At 35.9% G+C, this 23,546-nt stretch overlaps 1 protein-coding gene across 1 annotated transcript in view; it reads left to right on the top strand.

The window, feature by feature from the left end:
- The first annotated feature begins 10,818 nt into the window (after nucleotides 1–10,818).
- The window catches only part of LOC149784915 (uncharacterized), a 133,841-nt gene continuing 121,113 nt past the window's right edge, over nucleotides 10,819–23,546 (top strand). Inside the window, exons 1-2 of the mRNA XM_089978508.1 lie at nucleotides 10,819–11,020; nucleotides 20,499–20,647. Of these exons, the coding sequence (XP_089834634.1) occupies nucleotides 20,534–20,647 (114 nt within the window). The 5' untranslated portion in view covers nucleotides 10,819–11,020; nucleotides 20,499–20,533. The remainder of the gene's footprint in view (nucleotides 11,021–20,498; nucleotides 20,648–23,546) is intronic.

The raw sequence follows: 23,546 nt of genomic DNA, 5'->3' as shown, positions 1-23,546 counted from the left end.
CGAACAATATAAAATGCTTAATTTTGTTTTCAAAGTTTTGAAAGAAAACAAACAAGTGTACAAGCTAACATTTTATTACCAGATGACAGTATTGACGTTGATTTATCAAATGCTAGCAGGTTTGTTAACATATAGGAACGAAACGGAGATGGGGGTCATCACATGTGGCTACTTTCTTGTTTTGTCTTTAAATTCGAGGATCCCGGCAACAAAGAAAACCACGAAAATTGGTCACACCAAAGTTTCTGATACTACGGTATTGCAGTTGGTTCATCGACATCTGCCAGCTTTGTATCTACATCAGCATTTACTCCTCTATTAAATGAATCTGCAATATTATTATAACCTATATTTTAGAAAATTACGCCTTCTCCACAAGTGCGTACTCTAGTCTCACTTCAGAATTTGAAATTTACTGTTGGAATCTTTCTGTACTGTTTTTATATGATTCATACTCTTCTTAACATAAAAGTAAGAAGTCAGGTGTTCTTGTTTGATTTCAATTCATTTTCTTTACTGTGTCATGAATAGTATATATTTAAACTCTATACGTGACAGATCGCAAAATTCCCAACATCGTAAAAGGACTCACATGATTTAAACCATCCAATGGGAACTAACTTCATTCTTCTAAGATACGAACGGACCGACCTGTCTAGCGTAAAAATAGCCGAATCATGTCAACATATGTACTTTTATTATTAGGAACTGTCAAAATGTACGTAAGCATCTATTTATCGACCCTACGCAATTTTGCGTTCGTTCATAACATCATAAAAGAGATGCTATGCACGTACACCCACATCTAGCTATAGATAATCACTACAATTTACAGGCACGAATAAAACTTTAATAAAAACTATAGATATACATAACAATATCCTGATGGTGTTGCCATCCAGACTATAGTTTAATTGCATTGGCAAACATTTCAGATCACACTGGGTAAAAATATCATATTATGCGTATCATAGTTTTATATCCTTGTATATATTTTCTATTTCTTTATGAGCTGGTACATTAAACTGTGTTGCAGGATACGGGCAGGGTGGACTACTTACTAATTTTCTAAATATAAATTCCATACTTTATTTCTATAAAATGTTTCATTCGTAGATAATTGGGTGTTTTTAATTTTTTAAATAACAACAGGGAAGTAATTGGGTAGATAATTGTTGGCTATTCTTATCCTTAATATTTTGGAGTGTGGGTGGTTGTTATAAGAAGTATTTTCACGACCATCGAGTCAGATTTTTCTCGCATAAAATCTGACAACCACTTAGCCAAGGAGTGACGCTTATAGCATTTGGGTGGTAGTGAGCAAGATTTTGGTGTAACTTTTTGGGGGATAATGAAGTATGGTTTTTCTCATTTAAAACAAAATCTTGCTACTGCGCCAGAACAAACGTTTCAGTGGACTGGGTATTTTAGTAAAGTCTGAGGATCAGTGACCAGGGTTAAAGGTCAAAGGTCAGGTGAATCATTTTGTTTTTCATAAAATTTGGGTGAAGGACATACACGATTAAATCCGAGTATTACACTTTAAGTGAGCCACTTGTGGCTCATGTTGTTTGTTGTTGTTGTTTTGTTTTTCTAACTGACAGAAGGTCCCATCTGAGTTAAAAAGCAATTAAGATGACATTTAAAAAAACTACAACCCAAAACATGTTTGTGTTACTTACAAAGACAAAGAGACGTGCAATGTAGATCCACCTGCGTATAAAAAAACCAAACGCTCTGACCAGTCCTTATGCGGAGCGGCCAGTGCTGGGCAAACACCTCATGCAACTGGACTGAAAGCAGTCCATGTTTTAGGTCTCGGGATTTTTCCAGAACAAATACGCACGCAATAACTCGGGACTTTTTGGAAGAATTTATACCGTAACCACAGGATGCAATGCTTTTCTCCATGCCACTACAGGAATCAGCGTGGACGGGAGGCACGGTCGTTGAACTGAACAAATGCAAAATGGAAAGCGGCCATTGCATATGTCTTGGACAAATCCACTGTTCTATTGGTAGTCCACGGATCCACCAAAACCCACTTTATTTTTTTCTAGCTCAGCGGTCCATGCTTACGTTGTACTCAACAGTAAAGGAGGTTGAGTCGACACAGCAGAGAAAAACCAAAACGTTTTGTGCAAAAACAAAAACTATCAGTATTCCACTTTGTTTTTGCCAATTTGTGGCACAGTTCGGCACAAATTTCCGCATCTATGTTGCCTCCGATATATAACCGGCGACAGGTCATGGTTGCCTCTTCTGCAAGTTCCGGGGACATGTTGCCTGCACGAATAACCTACAACAATCTTTCCAGCGTCCTCTTTTTCCTTTTATTGGCCAAAGAATATTCTCATCCTTTTCATTTCTTCCTGTTTGTCATCACTCCCTGTTTTCATGTGACTGCCAGGTCAATTCCTCTGTCAAACTTGCAACATGTAGAACTGTTTCTTTTCGATAAGTACTTCTTTCTTCTTCTTGTGGATTCTCCAAAGGACCTACAGTATAAAAACTGTCTTTGTTTTCAGCAGCACTGCCTAAGATAAAATTGTTGTTTGGCAAAGTTCCTTTCAAATCTTTTCCTTGGAAGACTGTAGTAAACCTCTTATTTATTATTGGCGGTCATTCCTCTTGTCTTGCATGTTCTATCCTTTCATGATGAAGGACTTTCTAGTGGCTGGATTCATTTTTCCATGCCGTAAGATTTCTTTATTTTTGTTTCCTTCTTGAATTTATTTGTCAATCAACTCTATCCTTCTGCAAAACTTACCAATGCTTTTGGTAATTTCAAATAGACTTTGACTACATGCCTAGAAAGGCAAGCATTCAAAATTGGAAGTAGTTACTCGCAATACAATGGCAGAGTTGTAGCAACACAGAATCTATAGATGGAGCAATAATGACACTTTGCTTGACTTTTCACGGAACACGTGTTGCCTGCACGAATATCGAACAACAATCTTTCCAGCAGTGTAGCTGTTGGAGGCACCCAAGCTGGCATACTACTGTCTGGTGCTAGCTTGGCGGTTTTGCAAGGATAGTCTTTCCACACTGTTGTTTTCTTGTCACAACCAACCTATTCTCCTCTGCTGCATCTTCCTCGACAAGATACTGTACAGAAAACTTGGCCACACGATCCTTCAGCGGATCTGCCTCGTCTTCCACTTGTTTTTTCCATCACGTACTTTTCCACCTTGGCCACACGATCCTCCAAGAGGCCTTCCTTGTTACCATTTGTATTTTTCCTGCCACATACTCTTCCAGCCTGGCTAAACGATCTGCCACTTGATTTTATTTCCGCCAGTGCAACAACACGACCCTCCAACGGGTCTGGCTTGTCTTCCACTTGCTGTTGTTTCGCCACATACATTTCCAGTATATTAACAAGATCCTCTAGCGGGTCTGTCTCATCATCCACAGGTGTATCGACTCCCATTTTTTGCATCACAATATCCTTGCTCGATTTTTATGAGGGATAGTTGTTGTTTGTAGCGTTTTGTCGATTCGTTGTTCTCTATACCCGATAGAGCCAGTTGATGCCAAAACCTTTTCTTAGCTTAATTTAGGACAGGATACTGATCAATCAAGTTTTTATTTCCACCTAAATTAAGGGGCGATGAAGTCTACTTCCGTTCGTGTGGAATCAACCAATGGGAAATCCGGTGTTTAGGCAGCCGCACGCATTGAACGTTTGATAATATCTTTAATGCCGACTCATCTGGCTTGTGTCACAGCGTTACTTTTTAGCATGTTTACAGCATGACATTTCTCAGTCACTTCACCATCGTAACTAAACTTGCATTTTTGATCATAAACTGAGCTATCTCATGCGAATATAAATGACCGTATTTGTTAAACGTAATTGTTGCACTTGAAGCGTCCCAATTTTAAATCACAGACTTATTTCTGCAGACGAGATTTGAACGTTCATTGATGCAGAGCACGTGTTTTTCCGCTATGATGCGATGTCGACTGATACTGGAAGAGACATATTTTTAACTGATCAGACGTTTTTATCACACGGCTTGTCTACTTACATTACACGTTTATGCTGCCTTGTAGAGTTAGCATTTTATTTGTAGTCGTTCCCGTGGAAATCGGCATGATTAATCCTATCACATGTCTCATGCTCTTAGGTCTGCATGTTTATACGATTACGTCATCTCGGCGTCAACTGTTTTGATGTTCCATTTTGATTGGTCAATAATGCTTTCTTGCCCTAGGATCGCATGCGCTAAATTCTGATTGGTTAATAATAATAGCATAAAAGGAGGTCCGCGATCAGGACCATTGTATGGACGCACGTGCCCTGATGGGCGAAAGCGTCCTATATTTAAATAGACAGTCAGACGACCATTGTCACTAGTATTTGAAGAAGATGCGCAGTACGAAATATTACACTACAGTCTCGATACGCTATGACTCTACCAACTTTGAAATCATATAGTAAAATGCTAAAGTTGTTTAATTCCGTTTCACAGAATAACACTAATAGAGTTGTTATTTTGTGAGTTTAGTGAAACTACGTGTTTTGGACTATTTTCTTTTATGAATTTAAATAGAATGTGAATAGCCTATTTCTGCATCTAACAACTCTATTTATATTCAGTGCACCTATAATTTATTGATACTTTATTCTTTTTTTGGAATTCACACTTTTTGTATGAAATTCATATCAAACATCTTTATCTTTTGCTTGTGAACAAACCTTTGCACCAAGATGGGTAAATCATAGAGGCAGTGAATGGTGCACTCTTGCCCCCAAACCTGAAACTGTGAACGAGAAGTCTTAGAACTATAGGTAATGGTGCACCTGCATCCAAACCATAAGAACCATAAGCACCAAAGACTATGGTTCACCAGCAATTGTAAACCTTGAACTCAGAATATGTTCTTTTATTTTCTTTACCCCAAACCCATATATGAATGAATAAATAATAAATGAAGAGTTACTGAACACCAGTAACTTGCATGACTCAATGCTAACCATGTTAACCCTACATATAATATATGACAAGATATACATGAGTATTTTAGTCTTTATTTCTAGTTAGTTGCTTTACACACTGCATCTTCACGCACGTGCATGCTTCAGCTCTGTAAATATAAATTAAAAAGTACTTTTCATTTAGATAAGCATATGTAATTCTTTGCAGCTTGCTTTTAGAAATAACTTAGACTAACAAGTTTTAACAGCAAATGTATGTGCTACTGACTAATTCAGCTTACATTAACAATGCTTTGGATCATAATGTACTGCATTTTATAATGTGGTTTGTACATTAGTCACGATACCATTTCACAAACATTTATGCAAGTCACTTGATTTGTTTGGCTCGTTGATTCTGTCATTAAATACTGTTACCTTTGTCTGATGCCTCTGCTCATTACATGCATCCTTAGAATAAGATCATTCCTTAGAATTCGATAATATATCCTCAAGTGAACCAAAGGTTGGTGACAAGACGGACCCTTACTGAATCCGTCGCCCCTTTAAAACGCCAAGGACATATGCAACGATGTATTAGGCAAAACGGCATCGCTCCATTTCCATCGCTTATTCGTGTAATCTCCACAGTTCTATCGTTTTTGTTTTGGAAGACTGAGCAATGGAGCGATTGGCCCAAACATGATCCTTAGCTCGCATTGTGTAAAATTAATTTAATTTAGGCGACCCAAACAGTGCGAGTTTTGTCATTCTACAAATGATTAACAATGCTCATCACAGACTTAATAATGTAATAAACCTTGTTTGATTTTAGATATTACTTTTTAATTAAGGGTGGTGGTGTTAGGAAGATATTTATCAGACCTAGTTATTAGCCAGTTTCCAGGGGGAAAAAAACGCTGTAATGCACATTATTCACAAGACTTTATGGCAGCATAGATGATTTCGTGAGATGAACCCTCCCTAATTTCTTAACGTAATGGGTTGTTCTGATGTGTTGTGATGTGATTTGGATTTTTAACGTCACTTTAACAATTTTTCAGTCATATCGCTACGATGTCTGCAATGTGGCAGTTTATAGTGATGTCTAGCACTGGGCATCATGCCGCAGACATGTAGCATGATGTCCCACCCAGTCACATTATCCTGACACCAGGCCGACCAGTCCTAACACTAACCTCTTAATGCTGAGCGCCTAACGAGGCAGCTGTTAGTACCATTTTTGTAAGTCTTTGGTATGACTCTGCCGGGGATCGAACCCACAACCTCCCGCATCCGAGGCGGACGCTCTAACCACTAGGCCACCGGGGCGGTTGGTTGTTATGATATTCTGATATATAATTTTTTACTAATATGAGACAAGAATGATTCTTTGTGTTAGCTGTTTGGGTCGTGTTTCGTATTGCATAGCATGAAGTGTCAGTCTACGGTCTGGAAAGGACGAACGATGAGCCATACAAAATCTGAATCAAGAAAACTATACAAAAACATACAAGTAAAGTTTCGTGATGTATGGCCATTGGGTGATTAAAAGAAACTTTTTGTAGTATTTGCGCGTTTAAGAATCCTTCAGTAGCCATTGATCGTTGTCTTGAGGTCCTTGGAAGCTGGTAAAACAACAGACTCACGCAGTTGCTTGATTCGCTTGGTAGTGAGACCCCATGGATGTAACAATGCTTAAGTCAGTAGAATGTGTGTACAGTCCAGAGAATACTGTAATCTTACGTGATACTTTATTGCTTAATTCTTTCATATGACGACACATAACAACAATTTTTTTAAATTAAAAAAACAAGAACGGGAGGCCACACGTGGATTTTGCTTTCATGTGTTCTTTTTATAAAGAAACACAAAGACCAGGTTGTATGAAACACTATCGACACGAAAACCGTGAATGTCAAATAAATTGACTGGCTACCGTATCTTGAAGTAATCAGTATTGATAACATATGCCGAAATCATATAAAATTTGGTCCATTTGTAATTTAATGTACACCAGTTTTATTCAAAGCGTACATAACAGTCTGCTTTGAGGAATCCAATGTTGTAAAATAAATGTAGAATAAACACTATTAGTCGGTTTGATAAATGTATTTTTATGACATTTGAATGGTGGAAATTAAGATTTATCACAACATTTTAGATGTGAAGATATCCACCGGCAAATTAGCCCGTGATAAATTTTGAAGAACTAAAACACAAACAAACAATATATTGCATCTGATTTTAATCCATGTCAGAAATCATTACTATCTAGCCCAAGTTCTAATTTCGGCTGTACGAATACAAAGAAACAGATTGTAAAGTTGTTGTATATCTGAGAGAATGACATGTAAAAATATGCATTGCATTCACATTTATTTTTAACTTATTCTGCTGTTGTCAAAAGTAATTACAAAAGATAGTTTCAAAAAAGGTGGTTACTACTGTACAGGTAGCAATTAATGCCTACGTCCTTTTTCTCCTTTGTTTGAGGAACATGCTTGCATATTTCGAGGCTGATTGCAACATTCAGTGGAGTATAACAAATTAGATTCTTCTAAAAGTGTATTTTTGGAAAATTATATTAATATACTCCTAGTTTCAAGTGAATAGTGTAGACCCTGATCAATCTGTACAATATGCAAAGCTAGACCTGTTTCATGCGAACAGTGTACACCGTCATCAATCTGTACAATATGCAAAGCTAGACCTGTTTCATGCGAACAGTGTACACCGTCATCAATCTGTACAATATGCAAAGCTAGACCTGTTTCATGCGAACAGTGTACACCGTCATCAATCTGTACAATATGCGAAACTAGATCTGTTTCAAGGAAATAGCGTAGACCGTCATGAATCGGTACATTATGCGAAGTTAGATCCGTCTCAAAGCGAACAGTGACTGTGACCAATCGGCGCATTATGCGAAGTTAGATCTTTTTCAAACGAATAGTGACTGTGATCAGTAAGCGCACTATGCGAAGTTATATCTGGATCTATGCTGTTCGCATTATGCTGTTCATTGTACTAAAAAGACGTATGAATAGTTCATATAAACGGTGGAGCTTTTACTCTAAACTTTGCATTGAAAATATATCATTAGATAAATAGATACATTCAAGGAACTGGGGAAAAAAGTTTAAAACGTAATATTTTCAAAGTTTCATTTTTAACAGAAGAACAACATTGATGAAAATCAGTAGAGTACTGGACTCAAATCTCGTTGGTCGCGAGTTCGAGCCTCAGTACCACATGGCTGGTCTGAATATACGTGAGTAATGAATACCTTGCTTAAGCGTAACTCATTAGGTACCGTTTGTACCCATCTATAGGTAGAGTCCAGCTTCAAAAAAAGATCCAGATCTGCCGTAGCATAATAGGCCTGTAGATCAGCTTCTCTGTCGTTTCGTTCTACTGATTACTCCTAACAAACTGCACTGACCCAGATCTGCCGGCGCATGATGCGACGACAGTTCTGGTTTGTGCAGTTTACAGTTGGACTCGTCTTATAAGCGATCAAAAACGGTATGTTGTTTGAGAAAGAAATATGTTGATCGGAGCTAATATAATAATATACCAAGTTAAATAACATGTAAATTGAAGCTAATATTTTATTTCTACAAGTCCCAAGGGAGAGACCATTTTCACTTGACACAATTATAGGGGCCCCGAGTGGCCGAGTAGTCTAAAGCGCTCTCCGTTACTGATCACTACCATCTCACCTCTGTCTGCGTGGGTTCGAGTCTAGGATTCGGCCAATGTGGGTATGTGAGAAAGCTTGCCAGTAGCTTCTCGTGGGTCGGTGGTTCTTCCCTGGGTTTTCCCGGGTTCTTCCTGCACCATTAATACTGGCCGCCATGTATAGCCTATCGTGTGCTGAAAAATGGCGTTAAACCCCACAACAAGAACAACAACAACAACAACACAATTATACTGATATATATCCAGCTAAACAAAAACTAGTCATTTTGGGAAAGGTGAGCACAGCTTATCGTTAAAAAAGTGTCACCAGACCACTCATAATCCTATTTCAGCCAAAACCAGAAAATCTTTAAAGAATATATATATATATATATATATATATATATATATATATATATATATATATATATATATATATATATATATATATATATATATATATATATATATATATATATATATATATATATATATATATATATATATATATAATCATCGTCGTTGTCGTCTTCAAATCCATCACGATAACATCTTTATTATTATTATCATCGTCATTATCATCGCTCCTTCTTCGTCCACCCCACCCCCAGCCTTTGCTCGCAGAGTGTAGATGGAGAATTACAAATGGTTATTGATATAATACCCTCTAACCTTAATTAAAGTATCCTTCTTTAACGGTTCAGCAAAAGTCTCGCGATATTTGGATCACGTGCATTTTTTTATACAATAGCATATTTACTAAAAGACTAAATATTAATGATTTCATGACGATATTGTTTTTAATATTTTAAACATACCCGATCATATTATCTATGTTCATCGACCAGTTCTAATGTGCATGTAACACATACATAAATGATAAGTTGAAATCAATGCCGAATTACCAAATAGGCAGAGTAGGTACCGGCTTAGGGGCCCTGTGACAACGGATCCAAATAATATTGATAAAACGTATTAGGAGATAATTTGCGAGGGTGGGGGTGCAAGATTTCGACTGTCTTAATGCCTAAGGGCATCCACGGGGTTTAATCCGGCACTGGTTGAAACGCAGCTTATTTAGTCCCTTATTTTAATGTAACTTTTACCCTATTGTATGTATGGCTCTACTTACATTTTGGGTTTAATAAGTAATTATACGTATAGATTCATAAATAGCATTTCCATCAATGAAACCGTTGTGAGGACCCTTTATCGCAATGAATGTAAATCTTATTGTTCAATAAATTCTATTCAATAGGCATGTTTATATCCAGGGGTAATCTACACTCCAGTCTGAATCAAGGAGTAATTCCGTTTTACAAACAGATAATCATGTTTCGCTATTTCTTTCTAGACTTAGCTATTTAGTGGCAGTCGTTGTGTGCCCCCCTCCCTCTCTCTCTTTCTGTATATATATATATATATATATATATATATATATATATATATATATATATATATATATATATATATATATATATATATATATATATATATATATATATGTGTGTGTGTGTGTGTGTGTGGATATATATATGTGGAACGATTAATAAGTGCTCTACCTTTCTACCTTACGTTTTGTCTGTCTTCCTGTCTTTCTTTCTTTCTTTTTTGTGTGATGATTAAGCGCCTGGACTTTGGATGGATGAAGAACGAAATAAGTTTTATTTTTGTTCAGTTTGAAAATGTAATATACATTCACTAAAAGGACAACTGTCACTGTGACTTTTTCACCTCACAGCACGTGTAACAAAAGAGCACGTTGCCCTGGTTACATGCACGTTTCTAACTGGAGAGAGTTTACAAAACAAAATGTTCAATCTAAAATCGGGATGCCATTGTCTGCGTCGGTAGCCAAAGAGACTGTTTTGTTTAGACAGGGTTTAATCTAGTTAATCTAATTGAAATCGAAGTCATCAAAACGTCTAATAACGCCAAGCGTTGGATAAAGAATTTAATTTTGAATACCTTTAGTAAACAGTTTCTGTTCATTATTGCATGCGAGACGTAATCAGATACATAGGTGTGGGAAAACGAGATTAGTTCGAAAATCACTTCTTTTTTATGGCGGACTCCTTATTCTATGTACTAGATCTATTTTCGGCCCGATTATGACTTGTACTAAAAATCCACATGAGAAAACGCACTCCATACCACGGACATTACACGTGTGGTAAAGCACTGTGATCGGGTATATCGCAGACTAATTATAGGCATTTTATCGTTGGCAATTTATCTGGATGGGTAGCAAGGTAAATAATTGAATATCGCTTTCAAGTATAAACAAGTTCGCTATTTAATTGATAGGTAAGAAAATTCAGAATACAGTACGATGGAAAATATTGGATGCATACACATTTGACTAAGCTAGAATGGACATGTGAAGCGGCTCATCATCTAAAGAAGGAGGTAAGTTGTCTTTTCTACACTTTTACTTCCTCTTTGGAGGTGATGCTCGGGAAGTCTTTTCAAACTTTATAAATAATACAGTGATAAAAAAATACCCGAAACACGAATTATGGAAAATTATCTAGCTTGAAGTTTTAAAGTGCCGAAAATGGACATGTATCTCACTTTAGATGACCCCCATCTCAAAGCGGACTAAAAGAAAAAAGGAATTTAAATATCACTAATCCGTTTAATCTGCGTCATAGTTTTGTCTCGGTGAATTCCCGGCCCCACAAAAAATACATGACAATATTACCACAAGTCAATTGTATATTCCAAATGATTCTGATTTTTCTGACAATAACAGATCAGATCTCTTTCCCAATCACTCTACAACAATCCAGAAAAAAAAAATGCCTTTCGGTAAGCTTTACGATTAATTTGCTAATTAATTGCAAACAGTTCTGAAACGGGCCATTAAGTAAAAATTTTAGAGGTGACATAAGCTGACCAAGTAAACCAGCAAAAACTGTTGGACAAGAAAAATGATACTCGCGCTTGCAATGTACACCAGCGAGTATAAAACTCGTCCTGGGGCTAACATTTCGGTTTGCTATTCTCGACCAAGTGTTAGGATTGCTTGTTTTGTACTGAATTACAAATGTTATAAGATCTTTGAGATACGGTTTGTGCCTGGTATTATTTATATAATTAGTTATGTGCCTAGATTTAAATGGTGGTATAGGTTGTATGTGTGCGTATGTGTGCGCCTGCTGGTAGTATTGTTAGGGACTCTTAATTCTACCACGTGGTGTTAATCATTTAATAAGCCTTAAACAAAATTACTCGTACGTTTAAACAAAAGGACTCGTACTTTTAACTAAATGAATTCCCTTTTGTATAACAGAAATATACCAATCTCTCAGCGAAAATTACCCTTTGTGTACTAATTTTAAGTTTGACTTAAGCAATAAGAATTATTATTCCAACAGGACTCCTTGCCACGATATGTTTCTGCCCATAGCAAGTCAACAGATTGTCTGTTTAAACATCTAAGTAAAATATCTAAAAATTATCTGCAATCGTCTGGAATAAAATCAAAACAGAATTGTAGTGAATGAATAGTATGGAAATAAACTAAAGGGAGACAAATATCAACCAAGAGATTAAAGAGCGATCAGAAATAAAAAGACTGAAGAAAAAAACAAGATCGAACAATCGCTGTAGATATCGTATCGCAAGTAAGGCTTATGTGACTTTGACGTCACACCATCGTAACATTTTGTTCTTTAGCTGAAATCTGGTTTGACGAATTGTGTAAAATACGACATTCACATTAGTATCTATCGCCACAAATGTCGTTATGTTTAATGAAAATGTATCGATTTCGTTATGAGCAAAATGAGACATTAAATACTTACAAAAAGTTTGCACGAAGATTTATTTTTGTGCAAATCATTCTTTGTTGTGTGGTTTAAGATACGGTTTTTTGCTGAAAGCATGGCCTTGGTTTCATTTCGTTTTTCACGGCAGATATACAAAAAGGTCATCTAGTGCGAAGACAATCGGAGTAAAATGCTTTGCTCAAGGAAACAATAGGATAGACTATTTGGGCTGATTGTATCGTAACATTTGAACACTGTAGCCAAGATCTAGGCAGTCTTTTTTGTGTGGATCTTTTGTAAGAGTAATCATCAGTACATATAAACAAAGTATACTCGTTTAACAGAACATAAGAAATTGATGTTTCCAAAAATATCACGTAATTTAACATTTGTAGTTAATCTTGGCACAGAGATAGTGTTTTCCATATATAAATAATTTTCAAAGACAATGTTTTTCACATAGAAACACTTTTCAAAGATAGTGTTTTCCACAGAGAAACACTTTTCAAAGATAATGTTTTCCATATAGAAATTCTTTTCAAAGATAGTGTTTTCCACGTAGAAATTCTTTTCAAAGATAGTGTTTTCCATAGAGAAATACTTGTCAAAGATAGTGTTTTTCATATAGAAATGCTTTTCAAAGATAGTGTTTTGCATAGAGAATTTCTTTTCAAAGATAGCGTTTTCCACATAGAGACACTTTTCAAAGATAGTGTTTTCCATATAGAAATACTTGTCACAGATAGTGTTTTCCATATAGAAATGCTTTTCAAAGCTTTTTCGATATAGAAATGCTTTTCAAAGATAGTGTTTTCCATATAGAAATGCTTTTCAAAGATGGCGTTTTCCATACAGAAATTCTTTTCAAAGATGGCGTTTTCCATACAGAAATACTTTTAAAAGATGGCGTTTTCCATACAGAAATGCTTTTCAAAGATGGCGTTTTCCATACAGAAATACTTTTAAAGGATGGCATTTTCCATACAGAAATGCTTTTAAAAGATGTGTTGTTCGTTTTTCATCTTGTAATAAGTATGAACAAAATATGTGTACTTTTTCAAAGTAAATCTGAAACTTCTTATCATATCTTAAACAAATCCCTTAGTCTATAGCAAGGTTCCTTCTTTTATAGGTCCAAAATCTAGTAGTAGCGATGAAGATATTTAGAAAATACACATTTAAGTTCTTATTTTCTGATTAGAAACATAGAAGAAATTTTTTCCCAAAGCATGAACGTTCAATAAACTGGGATTGCAATTATTGAGGAAAGTTTCGATCAGAAGTGTGATATTCATGTCAGTTACGGAAAAACATTTAAAAAACAAATGGAAAAATATTCCGTTTATTTTCCATAGACTGGACATGAATCATTATCGACTTTTCCAAACCATTCTTATTGTCTCCTTTGTAAAAATGGCATTAGGTTCCATTCCCAACTCGGTATCAATACAACCTGTAATCTTAATTGGCATATAGACAAATCTCCAGACTTCGGTAAAATCGGTTTTTCCAAAAACACCTGTCAAAAAGATTGAGTTAAAACTATTTTTTGTGTTACTACATGACGATGATATTTTGGGCATGATCTATTTTATGTACAATGCAGATCACAAACAATGTTATTGTGTATATAATCTATGTTATGTACAATGCAAGCCACGTACCATGTCTTTTTCGAGTATAATCTTTATATGTACAATGCAAACCACGTACCATGTCTTTTTCGAGTATAATCTTTATATGTACAATGCAAACCACGTACCATGTCTTTTTCGAGTATAATCTTTATATGTACAATGCAAACCACGTACCATGTCTTTTTCGAGTATAATCTTTATATGTACATTGCAAACCGCATGCCATGTTGTTCTGAGAAAATGGGACACAAGTTTAGTATGACTCCTAAAACTGTAACTTCAAAACAACGTACTTGAGTCTGTCGTATGTTAAAAACAAATGTAGTCTAGGCAGACGAATACAGGCAAAATTTAAGTATAGGAAACCTTAAAACCCTGTTTCGCGAAATTGGGCAATGTTTCGTATGGTAAGTTCAATATACCATTTGTTCTTTGAGATAAAATTGTTTAACATTAAAAGTGTGTGTGTGTGTGTGTGTGTGTGTGTGTGTGTGTGTGTGTATGTGTGTGATTTGGTTTTTTAACGTAGCTTTAACAATTTTTCAGACATATCGCTACAATGTCTGCAGTGTGGCAGTTTAAAGTGATGTCTAGCACTGGGGCATCATGCCGCAGACATGTAGCATGGTGTCCCACCCAGTCACATTATCCTGACACCAGTCTGACCAGTCCTAACACTAACTCTTAATGCTGAGCGTCTAGCGAGGCAGCTGTAAGTACCATTTTTATGTCTTTGGTATGACTCGACCGGGGTTCGAACCCGCGACCTCCCGCATCCAATGTGGAAGCTCTAACCACTAGGTCACCGGAAAATTAAAATTGTAAACAAATACTGAAACTAGATTATTCAGAATATAAAAAACATATCATCGATACTGACAGTTAAATTAATTAAGCCCTAACAGATTGTAAGTCTTGACCTAATTTGACTACCTTTTGAGCGTTATATCAAAACCATCTTACAGAAAATATAATTTTTTTTATTTTTAACACAAGACGTTTTGTTATGGAAACTTTGTTACAAACATTTTGATTGTTAAACAAAATAGATTTAGTTTATTAAAGGGCTGACAACAGTAATATAATAATACTAATACTAATACTAATAATAATAATAATAATAATAATAATAATAATAATAAATGTGTTACAATAACGTTATGTCTTCCAAATTTTTAGCTTAAACGTTAATACATAAAGTAGATTTTCTGTTGTGAACTTTTAATACTGACCGACCAGTTGTGAAAATTGAAGGAGCTGTGTTGTTCTGATAACGATTTTCTGATACATTTGCTTATACACACACACACACACACACACACACACACACACACACATATATATATATATATATATATATATATATATATATATATATATATATATATATATATATATATATATATATATATATATATATATATATATATAGAGAGAGAGAGAGAGAGAGAGAGAGAGAGAGAGAGAGAGAGAATATTGATGTGCATGTCATTTAGGTTTACAAGCAAACTGTTTTAAATTGGGCCTGTCTAAGACACCCTTTTCTCCGAAATATCCCATGTAGGTTGAATTGCTTTATAATAATTCCAGACAACTACCTTCAGTTTTGCCTTGTGTGCGTTGCTTCTAAACCTATTTATGTATGTTTTCATGGCAACGACGAACGCGCTAATTTAGATATTAAAACTCAATTTACGAAGCTTTGTCGATCTAATAGAGTACTATAGTAATACATACTACCTACAGCAAACAGCCAATAGAAATTTGTCATCTCTGTTTACATTAACTGCCATCTTGTCACAACGATTTAATCACTGTATTATGCACCATAAATCATTTACACATTTTATTAACATTTTGGATCAACAATGTACGCGGATTTTCTTTCATTTGTCTCTTTATTCATAAAAGCAGACATTCAAACATCCCTCAACCGGCGAACCGATTATTACCAATTAGACAGCCATAGTTCTTTGCTTGCCTGGGAATTTTATATATGTACAAGATCTTATTTGGAATAAATATAGACCTCCCGATCATTATGTATAACTTATGGTGAGGAAAAAGGAAAAATATTGTGTTATAATGATTCATTTCATTCTCAATGGGCAATAAAATACCTTGCCTAGTGTCAGGCTTTAAAATTGTTAAGCGTGTACTGTGTAAAGATATAGTGATCATTATCAACCTATCACTCTATCACACACACACGCACGCAATCACGCACGCACACACACACACACACACACACACACACATACGCATGCAAACCAACCTAAACCTGATGCAGCAACGAATCTGGGTATTAAAGTCAAGCTCAGTAGATCTTACGTAGTCTCGTTTGTATAGAAAATAAATACATTTTATATCAGAAAACCTGCGTATAAAGACCATCAGCCTATGAAAACAACTTACAGAATCTCTCTTTACCTTACATGCACTGTACTGGACTCAACGTTTTTGCATTTATGTTTATTTTTGTATGATAAAGTGATATTGATAAACCATTAAAATGATGAATTTCTTTCCAGTCTTTTACTTTATAATTCTTTTATCTTGATGGTAATAAAATATGTTTAGACTATAATTATGTAAAATAACTGTCGCAATTAAGTGAAGAAAATATCAGTGGTATCCATCTCACATTACCTGAAATAGCCTCAAAAAACACATAGTTATACAATATGCACATTGTGTATTTGAGAGCCATTGAGTGAAAGAATGATGCGTCATTACTCAAGCTCAATCGACTCAGATTTCGTGTCAAAATTAAAACTGTTTTCATTTAAAGATTTATTAAAAGTGCAAGGCGCCTCTACATTTTAACCATGGTTAAATACATTTTTTAAATGTACATTATACCTAATCAATATGCAAACTACCCGGATAATAGTATGATTTTAACATTTATGTTACGTAACAGAATGCCATATCGACTGTAGACATCTTTAGGAGGTTCTTATTCAAGCCAGAGGAAACTTTAGCGTTGTTAAACTAAGAAGCTGCTTTCCTACTCAGCAATGTAGAAAAGATTGGAAACAAATAAAAAAAGATAGAAACTAAGATATTCCAAAAGCAAAACTGATAAAATTAGATGGATAACAGAATAGAAATACATGTAAGTTCACGCCGCCATTTCTATAGCTGCAGTGAAATAGTGGTTAAGGCGCTAGACTCGTGATCGGAAGAGTGCGGGTTCGATTCCCACCATCGGATCAGCTTAGATCTATTTTTTCGTGTTTCTGGACAAAGCACTATACTCTTCTTGCCCCTATAAGATGCAACCGTATAGGTGTTGAAGTGCCGTAACACCGAAGATCAAACCAAATCAAATCAGCATCCTGGCATTACAATAACGCAACAAGACAATGCTTTACCATATACAATTTAAAGGCTAGAAAAAATGTTACCAAATACTTAATTACCATTGTTAAATAAAATTGGCAATGTTCGAATTTCTTGGAATGACGCAATAGTGGTTCAAGAACAGTTTTAATAAATCAGGCATCTTTAAAATTTGATCAAAACTCAGTTACGTAAAGCTCTGTTCAAAGCAAGTGGTAACACCAAGAGTCTTGTAGTATTAAATATTTGTCTGGCATAAAATCAATCAGTAAGACTGTGTATCATACATCACATAGCGTATTTATTGTATGAATCACAAGGTTAAAATTTCGCATTAAGGAGACTTTAAATTGGTTGGTTTCTTAACGATATGGCGAAGTAAATTTTAATTAAATAAACTCGAGTGACTTCCAGCGGTTAGATAAAATGTCGCTTTTGTCTCCTTGAAGTGTTTATTATCGTTAAGATACTAATTCTGCTGATATATCCTTCTTGTCCATTCGATTGGGCCATTGTGACTAACGTGTCATCTTGTCCATTAGACTAGGCCATTGTGCACGTGTCAAGCATTTAATACTATGACATCGTCACTGTAAACAATGTAATTTGCGAACGTGTGAGTTGCATATAAGTCAGTTAGGAGTCTTTTGATAAAGATTTTCCAAACTCATTTTGACCAAAATTTGATTGGCATATTTTTTATGTATATATGCTTGAACATGTTATAAACATGATAAAAGCCATGACTGATTTATAATTCGCATATGATGCATCTGTATACATGGTCACATAGCAACAAATTGAGTCGTTGAATATGCATGAACTCAACAGCGATGTAACAGCGGGAATTACATAACCAGTGTCCATTTCTCAATATGGCCGTGTTTATTGGCACATTATTGTGAACGTAATCCCTTGTATGTCAGAGGGTTTCATTCTGTTTAAAGAATTTGACACAATAATAATTTCGAGGATTTAGTTCCAAAGCGAGATAATGATAAAAGCGTAAAGTATATAAAATAAAGACAAAACAAAGAGGTTATCTCGTGTACCTGGTTTTTTCAGGACAAATGCTGTGATGGTGAACACAATGTTTTTGTACGCGGTTTACAGTAACCGTAGTTTAATCGAAACGATTGAAAAGCCAACCTTTACCCAATCTCCCAGCTACGCTAGCTGAGCAGGTGACAGCTACTGTAATATGCATCACGTACTTCGCTCAGCTTGCGATTGTTTCATATGCTGAAAGGCTCTAATATCTTATGACAGGATACAGCCCATAAGACATACCTTGACAGGATACAGCTCATATGACAGACCTGGACAGGATACAGCTCATAGGACATGCCTTGACAGGATACAGCTCATATGACATGCTTTGACATGTTACAGCTCATAGGTCATTCCTTGACAGGATACAGCTCATAGGACATTTCTTGACAGGATACAGCTCACAAGATGTGCATTTACAAGATACAGCTCATAAAACACCCCTTAACAAGATACACCTCATAAGACCTGCCTTGGCTGAATATATTTGACAATTTCACTAAACCATCTCTAGGATCATCGTGATATTTTTTCCTATGTGTATATGTCTTTTTCTATTTAAACCATTTATTCCCGCCATTCCCGAAATCTTTCTGTGAATGTAAGTCTGTTTGGACCATCCATTGAGTTCAATCAATCAGTCGTTTTGATCGCGCTCTACCTAACTTCCAACTCTTTTTCACAGTCCGTAAAGCAAGTTGTGTTTCTGATAATCAAGCTTGCCCGAATATTGATGTCTGTGACTATCGCCTCGACCTAGTTTCGAGCTCAATACATTCCTCATCTTTATGTCATCGTTTCTGATTTTAACCTGCATCTCATTTATGTTTCATGCTATTTGAGTCAAGATAGCTTAAATTTTTTGAGGCAAAGTGCATCCTGTCCCAAACTGTTTCAATATCTCGTTGTTCTGGAGCTTGATGCCATCTGCTTTCACTCTTTTCATGTCTGAGCCTTTGTCCATTTACTAGTTACATTTGGATCTGAACGGTCATAATCCTTACTGCCTGAGCAACTGAAACTATTTCAGACCTTCTTTGCCAGTGCGGCTTCAGATCGTCGATGAACAACGGATAGTAGTGGATATTTCCCATAGTAGTGGATATTTCCCTTGATTTGTATCATACCTTTTGCGATTCCAACATTCTTGTTAGTGCAAACAAAATAGCAATGATAATAAAAGGTATTTTTTTTTATTATTAATCCCGACTTCCAGGAACTTATTACCAAAGACGCTGAGCTCTAGCCATCATCATACTGTTTGCAACGACTGTTTTGTATGTTTCTGGACATGCCAACCTGTTCCAGATTTTTATTTTGGTCAGACGCCTTCTTGTAGTCAATTCATGTAACGCAGTGGTTGTTTTGTAAGCACTGTCCTAAGCAGCTTGTCCCTTTGTCACTACTACTACTGCTCTGATTGTATATGTATTAGCCCTGTCCAGTCTACTTGGTCATATACAATATCAAGTATCAATCAACTGACTAACTTCAAAAATTATTATTGTTATTGTTATTATTATTATTATTATTATTATTATTTTCAAGAGGTTGGAAGCATTTAACAGCGAATGAGTGCATTGGCCTTTTGTTTTGATATATTAAATTGTTATCTTAGTCATACAATTTTTTTAATGTACAAGTCTCATCTTCCTCTCTGTTTCAGCTTTAGTGTTCAGCTTGTCAGAATCATAACCGAAAGTGTGCGCCTTCAGATCCTTCCACAGTTCAGCCCGAATCCGCAAACGTGGCGTGTCCCTATAAAAGGCAATTTACTTCAATTACGTCGGTACTAAACAACCGTCTCGTGCCTTCAAACACCAAACCAAACATTAACTCTGTTTCGCACTCCTCCGTATGGTTGTCTTTTCACTTCTTCCCCTCCAATTTACGGTTATGTATCAAACAAGTAGAATATACTCGTACCCGAAGTCTTACCGAATGAGTTATTAATGAATTAGATTATAAAATGCTAGTATTTATCTGATGTCGTAATAATCTCGAATTTAGAAAAGATCATTATTATAATTCACCTTTGAAAACAATTTATGAATAACAAAGATTTTCTTCTTCTCCTGGTAGTCACAATGGAGACGCACACGGTCGGCTGATTAGCGATGACCGGTCGACTCGTTTACCCAGGTCATGGCCGGGAACATTCAGCTCTCACCCAGAAGGAGCTGACCTTCTTCAACCACAAAACCCCCGTACTGACTCACATGCGCGGACTGGTAAGTCTACTTGCGTTCTACTTTTATGTGATATACTATGTCATATGATATGTTGTGAAAGTGGCGAGGGACAATTATTTCAAACATGTATATTCATTACGGGATCCAGCTAGTAAACGTTCACCTTCTTTGTCCTGTTATCTTTGTCTTTACAAGTTACTTTACTTCGAATTTAGAAACTCCTGGGCAACATGATCATCTAAACTTTATATTTGCAACAAAATTCTTAAATTTAATATTTTTGCAAGTCTGTAAGTCAGTGTTGCTACATACATTTTGAAGACAAAAAAGATGAAAAGACGAATCATAGTTTTGTCCGCATTTAAAATAGACTATCTTCATTTCCATAAAATTGATAAGGGCATCTTTGGGAATGGTACAAATAATAGCACGAAATAATGAAGAATACAAGTTAGAAAACGAAAGCAGAGGTTTGAAAATTAAGATTTAAATCCCTAAATTTAGGCCTATTAACAAATGACAGGGAATATTTATTCCGCTTTTAACTGGTAATGTAAAATTCTTGCGACAAATACGAAATATGAAAATAGTCTGCTGTTTACAAAGGGGAGGGTGAGATAATGTGATATGAATTGCAGTCGCAGTTTCTCTCAAAACAAGACAGGTAATAGGAGGAAAATCATATTCTGACACTCAATCATACAATAATTTACTATGATTCTACCAGGAAAACCTACTTTTGCAATGTGGTATGCAAATTGCTGGATAGAGAGCAAAGTATCGCCTGGCAGCTCGCACCAAGAGCATGGTCGCTACGGTGTATAACCATATCAGGTGGGGTCAAGTGAGGTCTTCTTAAAAGCGACGATTAAAATACAGTGTGCGTTAACCTTTCAAGTTTTATATGTGTGTTTGAACACTGTTCGAAATGGTCTCATTTTTCGTATTCGTTGTAAAGATGGATGCCCTCATTGACCTAGGAAGGAACATGTCATCTGAGCTAAAGTGTAAGGTCGTGTGAATCGTACCAATCGAGCGTGACCTAGTCCATTAGGTAGGTCTTACTTGACATTTCAATTAGTTGATCAAACTTGGCGAAGTGTTCTGGCATTTTGGTTAGCTATGAATTCATAAGTGCCCTTCGTCTGGAACGGTCACGTATTGAATTGACGCATTTAAATATTTGATTTAGCCTAATTGAAAATGGATGACCCGAAATATTTGTGAATTGATAGACGCGACATAATATTTGTTTTCGTTTTCTTCTCATTGAGATTTCAATACAAATATTGTGCGTAACAGTTTGATAGGCTTTGAACAATTTTTTTTTTACCCTTAAATTTCCAAAACTAATTTTGTTTCTGTAGACTTGTAGCAGAAATTATACTTATAGGATTTCACGCAATGAAAATGCACATTCTAATTAGCTGTTATTTTAATCTAATTATCTGTTCTTTTAATGTAACTAGCTGTTCTTTTAATGTAATTAGCTGTTCTTTTAAGGACAGTGACCTAATTTATTATGGTTTCAAATACAATCTTGATACATATTCTAAACAAGTGATCCCTCAACCGATATACATTTTGTTCAGAAATGTTGAAAACTTTTGGTTGAAAGCTAGCAACATAAGTAACTATATACCGGTAAATATAGCCAAGTGCTGTAATACAGTGATGATGAACAATTCGTTGCTTCGATGACATTAACACGACGCTATTCTATTATTTACTTCTCCCTATGAAATCTTATACCCAGATAGACAAGAATAAAGTAGAACCATTTCCAAGGCAAAAAACACTTAATTCATATTCGTCACAGTGGGCTACCTCCCTTTGTATTGATAAGGACACTGCCACAGTCATGTAATCTTCGTTGGCCATGGTTCCGTTATGTTAACCCTATCTACACCTTGGCTGATCGAGCATATATTTCAGTACTTTGTCCTAGCGACATCTATTGGATTTCATGAGTTGTCTCCCTTATTATGCAACACCAACTAGCCAATAGCGTGTAACAGTAGTGCAATGTATATCGGCCGAAAATGGTGGAGGCAATTTACTTCAAAATGATATTTTGAAAGTTTAACATCGAAAGTATGACTACGTACCATAGAGAAGCCATTGCGGGTGCAGTTGCTTATTTGTGAGTCGATTTAAGTAATGCGTCGATCATGTAGGGGAGACAAAGAGGAAAGTCTTTACTTGCAGTGATGAAGCAAAAGGCTAATGATGATATAGGCAGCACATAGCAGACGAGACTATATACTGATGACATAGGCAGGACATAGCAGACGTCACTATATACTAATGACATAGGCAATACATAGCAGACGTCACTATATACTGATGACATAGGCAGCACATAGCAGACGTTACTATATACTGATGACATAGGCAGTACATAGCAGACGTTACTATATACTGATGACATAGGCAGGACATAGCAGACGTCACTATATACTAATGACATAGGCAGCACATAGCAGACGTTACTATATACTGATGACATAGGCAGGACATAGCAGACGTCACTATATACTAATGACATAGGCAGGACATAGCAGACGTCACTATATACTAATGACATAGGTAGCACATAGCAGACGTTACTATATACTGATGACATAGGCAGGACATAGCAGACGTTACTATATACTAATGACATAGGCAGGACATAGCAGACGTCACTATATACTAATGACATAGGCAGCACATAGCAGACGTTACTATATACTGATGACATAGGCAGGACATAGCAGACGTCACTATATACTAATGACATAGGCAGGACATAGCAGACGTCACTATATACTAATGACATAGGCAGCACATAGCAGACGTTACTATATACTGATGACATAGGCAGTACATAGCAGACGTCACTATATACTGATGACATAGGCAGGACATAGCAGACGTCACTATATACTAATGACAT

This window comes from Sinohyriopsis cumingii, chromosome 13 (assembly GCF_028554795.1).
Source record: "Sinohyriopsis cumingii isolate HCF-2022 chromosome 13, ASM2855479v2, whole genome shotgun sequence".
NCBI lineage: Eukaryota > Metazoa > Mollusca > Bivalvia > Unionida > Unionidae > Sinohyriopsis > Sinohyriopsis cumingii.
This window is presented reverse-complemented; position numbering and strand designations above follow the sequence as displayed.